The following is a 4,734-nucleotide window of genomic DNA, read 5'->3' as shown; positions in this document are numbered from 1 at the left end:
CAGGGCCAAGAAGGCCAAGGCCCAGGAACACCCGTGCCCAAGATGCGGGCTAAACCTCGTGGAGGCGAAGACCACGCTGGGCCATGACGACATCGCCTACGCGGCCCACAAGCTGAAGGTGGAGAGGGATGCCGCCCGCAAAAAGAAGAAAGGCCGCGGCGAAGAAGCCAGCGAAGAACTGAATCGGCGTGGACAACCTATGCCCCCCCTCCTCCCCCTCCCCCTCCCCCCTCCTCCCCTAGACCCTGGTCGCGTTCCGGGATGTGACTGATGTCGATTTCGTGTTAATTCGGTTGCTGGACGTTTTGTACCCTTAAACTGCCGTTAAGGAGACGTATTTTGCAGTCACTGCTTTATATATATGTGCGATGGAGTGATATTGGTCTGTGTTGTGGTTGACTGTGCTTCGTGTTCTTGTGTTCTTGCCCCAATCGAACTCGTGCTCTTGTGTTATTTTGTTGGTTCCGTGATTCTGTCTAATCCCCGTGCTCAACTCCGAATCTTCCCCCAATAGAGTGCCTCGACATGGAGGAGCAGAGCAGGTTCGGTTGTTTTTCCCCCATTGCAATTTCTCCCTTACAGATTTAGGGTTACAACGCTCGGATTTTGTGTTCGCAGGTGCAGGGTGAGCCTCGTCCCTGGGGAAACAGCAGATTCAGTTTCGCCTGCGCGGTGTGCCGCAGATTTCTCCACGGCGTCGTCACGGCATGTTCTGGGGCTGACATTGCAGATGGTTCACAGATTTCTGAGCCTGCACTACTCAACCGACCCCAAGGGTCTTCGTCGGAAGTTCAGCAGGCGGGGGCATGGGTGATCCCGTTTGTCTCTGCTGCTTGGACGAGCAGGTAAAGATTATTACTTCTCGCTAATCTGGCTTGTGGTCGTACAACTGTGCTGTTAGTACCGGAGGCATTGCACAAGTTATTACTTCGAACAAATCTTTTGAATTCCCTGCTTTTGTCAATTTTATTCCCACCATGCCTTGGAAATTTAGGGCCTTTGTTAATTGCTGTGTGTGGGCACGCTTGATCCCAAGTTCCCAACAAAAACATCCAGGCGATTCCATAGGCTGTCACGCAGCCTCTGTAAATACTTTTGTGGTGTACATACTTTTCTGTTGTTATAGTCTCTTAATCCCCCTTGCGTTGCTTTGTGTCTTGCACCTTGGCTCTGAATAATGTTGCTGTCTTCATATAGCCTGCTCACCTTATTTATCGTTCCTGTATAACATTCTTGGTGTTTCAGATGGCCTACCATGCTCTGTCGGAACTGAAACCCGGAGTGAAGAACTGGAATGTCTGCGTTCATGTCTCCCACCTCTGGGAATACCGCGGTGGCACCGACACTGGTCCGGTGCAACATGTAGACATGGTTCTGGTCAATAACAAGGTAAACTTTCATGCACCCTCATGCAGCTGACCATGTCGTCTTGACCATGTTTTGTGCTTATGCAGGGAAATGCTATGTACGCTGAGATAGGAAAGGATGACTTGGAGCATAAAGCTCCGCTATTGGCTGACGGCAACACATACACTCTGACCAGATTCATGGTGTCGCTTGCCACACTATTGTGGAAGCAGTGGCTGACATCCAAGATGGCTTTCTGGAGTTCGTGTACGACCCTATTCCGTTTCTGGACCTCGCAGCCTATGTGGGAGAGAACAAGCGCTTTGTGGGTGATCATTTCTTCCAGTTTAGGCCATCCTTGTTCATCTAACTTTTAGTGTTTGGAACTCATTCACTTTTGTTTCTTTATGTAGATATTGTTGGGTCATAGTGAGTGTCTCTGCTGCTGCATTTCTCTGCATTGCGCGCCAGCCAACTCTGACCACCAAACGCACTATAGTCCTGGAAGACCACTTTTATTTCATTTTCTCTGTTCTTGAGGTTTATATATGGTTCAAACTTCAAACATATTAATTAATCAACTCCATTGAGGTGGCACTGAGAAAATGATTTAAATGCTGGCCTCATGCAAACAGAAGCTGGCTTGCTTCTGGAAAACTTGCTAGTTTCTTGGGGGGAACCTGACCTGTCTGTGGGTTTGTCCGTGTTTATTTCAGATGGTCCTCTTTGTAGTGCCCCTGTTTTCTACTATGTATGGGGCATTTAACTCTGGGCCGGAATCATTGTTGACTAGTAACAGTAAAACTTTGGAACTGTAATTCTACTTGTGTGCTAGTTGTCGTAACAAACAAGCACATTCGTTTAGTTACCGGTACTATATTTGGTTGAATGAGCTCTTCTTTCCCCCTAAATCTAGTTCTTCATTTATAGCCCTCAGCATCATGAATCTGAATTGTTTAATTGCATTGTTTCCAGGTGCATCAGTTACTTAAGTTCATTGCAAAATTTTCAGAACATCCAAATGGCAAGGTGAGAGGTTCTTTATTATTCATGACCTGTGTATATTGTTTCTCTATTCCTCTCTCATTTTCTCTTTATTCAGGTATTGCTATGGAAAATGGGAATTGCACGGGTTCTTAATAAGTTGCTAAAGAACTGCAGCAACGCATCTTACTTGGAAGATAAAGCGATCTCTGAAAGAGGAGCCTACAGAAGTGACCAACTTATGCTCAAATGGAGGATTCCCTTATTCAGATGTCTCGCATCTATCTTCAGTGCCCAGCCATCTGGCAAAGAGCAGACTGCTATTGAAGAGTAAGCTCAACTATCTACTTCAGAACTACTTCATCATTTACATTTGAAAACTAATTATATTAACTCAAAGTAGGTCCTCAGAGAATGCTAGCGTTGAGGAGTGCTCTTCTATCATGCATCACCTCTTGGTCTTATGCCAGGTAAAATAACTTTCGTGTTATCTATGATAAGATGGTTGTCGGATCGGCAGCGTTTACTTCTCTATTTGATTCTCAAGCTTAGCTCACTACTTCTGTAGTGAAGCCAGGATGTGGTCTGTGTTTTGTTGTGGTTTCTTTAGTTTTACTACTCTGAAAGATTGATATCAAGCTTTTGTAATGAAATACTATCAAGTGTTCCCTACTCTAGAAGCCATTTATGAGTTGAAACTGCCCTGTGTAGTTAGTTCCTTTTTTTGGTTTCAACAGTAGTCCTAGTTAAAAGGGTCAACAACATGTTGGTGTCATGTGTCAAGTGTCTGAGATCATACATTGGAAGTTCATACTGTCGGAGGTGGAAAACCTAAAGGAGTAGCTGAAGTTTGAAAATGGTTTATTAAATACATGAGAAGGCTATGCTGAGAATGAGGACACGGAATGATAATAATGTTTCTTCAGCTGTTACTTTCTTTTTCTTCTTCCTTTGACAGGGTTGTGTTGCTAATTAGATTTAAGAAACTGAATTCCAAAATTTTGTGTGCAACCATTTTAAAATACCCCAGATCCCCAAGTACACATGAATTATGTCATAGTTAAATTAATTAACATATTACCGAGCCCCTCATTCTAGTTTTTGAAGCAAGAGGATTTTCTTGTAGAGTTCTATTAGGATTGTTATGCTATAAAATTTACTCATTGAGTTAACAGAGCATATGTTCTGTTTGTTACTTGTGATTAAGTTGCTAATATGACACTTGTCTGAATTTCTTAATCATGTCAAGCTGGACAACATGCAATGCCAATATTTTGCATGAGAGAGGACTGATATTGTAAACTGGATAGTATGAGGCTATGAGCTGACAATTAAACTCCTAGAATTCAATAATCACAGTGCTAACTGCTAAGTTATTTCATAACATTCATGTCAGTATCTTCGCTTGTCCTGTGGGTATATTTGGTCAGCTATGCACTAAGGATCTTCAACATCAATATTTGCTAACTTTTCCCCACCTCATGCGTGGTACTTTCTCCTAGTTTAGTTGGCACATGTCCATTTTTTCCCCGTACTTCATTTCTGAATTGTTGAGCTGTTTGTAGACAGAGAATCCATTCTTCTCTCGTGTTTTTTGTTTTAATCAGTGGCTCTTCTGCTTACTTCTTTGCGGCCTTTTCAGGCTCTCCCTATATTCCTTGACAGGATTTTCAATCCTGTTCTTGCAATTATATTGTCAGTGACATTTGTTCTTGCCTTTGGGGAGGTAATGCATCTTATGTCCAAGCATTTATATTTCTGTTACCGGCCCACAGATTATCTGATTGATCATCACATTTCGACAATCAGGTTGTACCTCAAGCAATATGTACCAGGTATGGGCTGGCAGTGGGTGCTAGCTTTGTTTGGCTCGTACGCATCGTCATGTTCATTGCCTATCCTATTGCTTACCCTATTGGGAAGGTAAATCAGCAAAGTCACATTACTCAATAGAAAAGTGTTAATTTGTACTGTATCATAATCGTTTGAAGCTTATCCAGTGGCCTAGATTTTGAATTCCAATGAATTAGACTATTATTATGAGGCCTGGGCTCACTGCTCTTTGGTGCCATTGTTGATGGACAAGGTCATGAAGTGATATTTTGGTTACACTTCTCTAATTAGGAGATTTTGGTAACATGCGTGCAAGTGCTTTCTTGTTTCTATTCTTATTTAGCCCTGCCCATCATAGCTGGTATTTGGGTTATCATAGATATCCATTACTGCTTTGCTTTCCATTTCAGCGACCTTGTTGGTTTGTATATGCTGAGCTAACACAAATTTTAGATCTCTTCCGAACGAACATGTAGTTCTATTTATTTATTCGCTGTTGTATGTTGGGACTTGAACTACTGCTGCCGGATGTCTCGAGAAAGAAAAAATAATTACTGGAAATTGTAGGTA

General features: G+C 42.7%; 1 protein-coding gene across 1 annotated transcript; it reads left to right on the top strand.

The window, feature by feature from the left end:
* The first annotated feature begins 1,253 nt into the window (after nt 1-1,253).
* On the top strand, nt 1,254-4,468 carry LOC123048643 (uncharacterized). Its single transcript, XM_044471699.1, has 8 exons — nt 1,254-1,389; nt 1,455-1,672; nt 1,761-1,776; nt 2,323-2,376; nt 2,450-2,661; nt 2,735-2,801; nt 3,974-4,057; nt 4,141-4,468. The coding sequence occupies exons 1-8, from the start codon at nt 1,369-1,371 to the stop codon at nt 4,282-4,284; spliced, it is 816 nt and encodes a 271-aa protein (XP_044327634.1). The 5' UTR covers nt 1,254-1,368; the 3' UTR covers nt 4,285-4,468.
* Nucleotides 4,469-4,734: the final 266 nt, after the last annotated feature.

Source organism: Triticum aestivum, chromosome 2D (assembly GCF_018294505.1).
Source record: "Triticum aestivum cultivar Chinese Spring chromosome 2D, IWGSC CS RefSeq v2.1, whole genome shotgun sequence".
NCBI lineage: Eukaryota > Viridiplantae > Streptophyta > Magnoliopsida > Poales > Poaceae > Triticum > Triticum aestivum.
The sequence above is the reverse complement of the archived record's forward strand: the minus strand, read 5'-3'. Positions and strand labels throughout refer to the sequence as shown.

What these genes read in the sequence shown, in the direction of transcription:
- LOC123048643 (XM_044471699.1), top strand. Translation starts at nt 1,369, where the DNA reads ATGGTTCTGGTCAATAACAAG. An exon ending in TGGTTCTGGTCAATAACAAG is followed by an intron (nt 1,390 to 1,454) that starts GTAAACTTTCAT and finishes GTGCTTATGCAG; the next exon opens with GGAAATGCTATGTACGCTGA. An exon ending in ACCTCTTGGTCTTATGCCAG is followed by an intron (nt 2,802 to 3,973) that starts GTAAAATAACTT and finishes CGGCCTTTTCAG; the next exon opens with GCTCTCCCTATATTCCTTGA.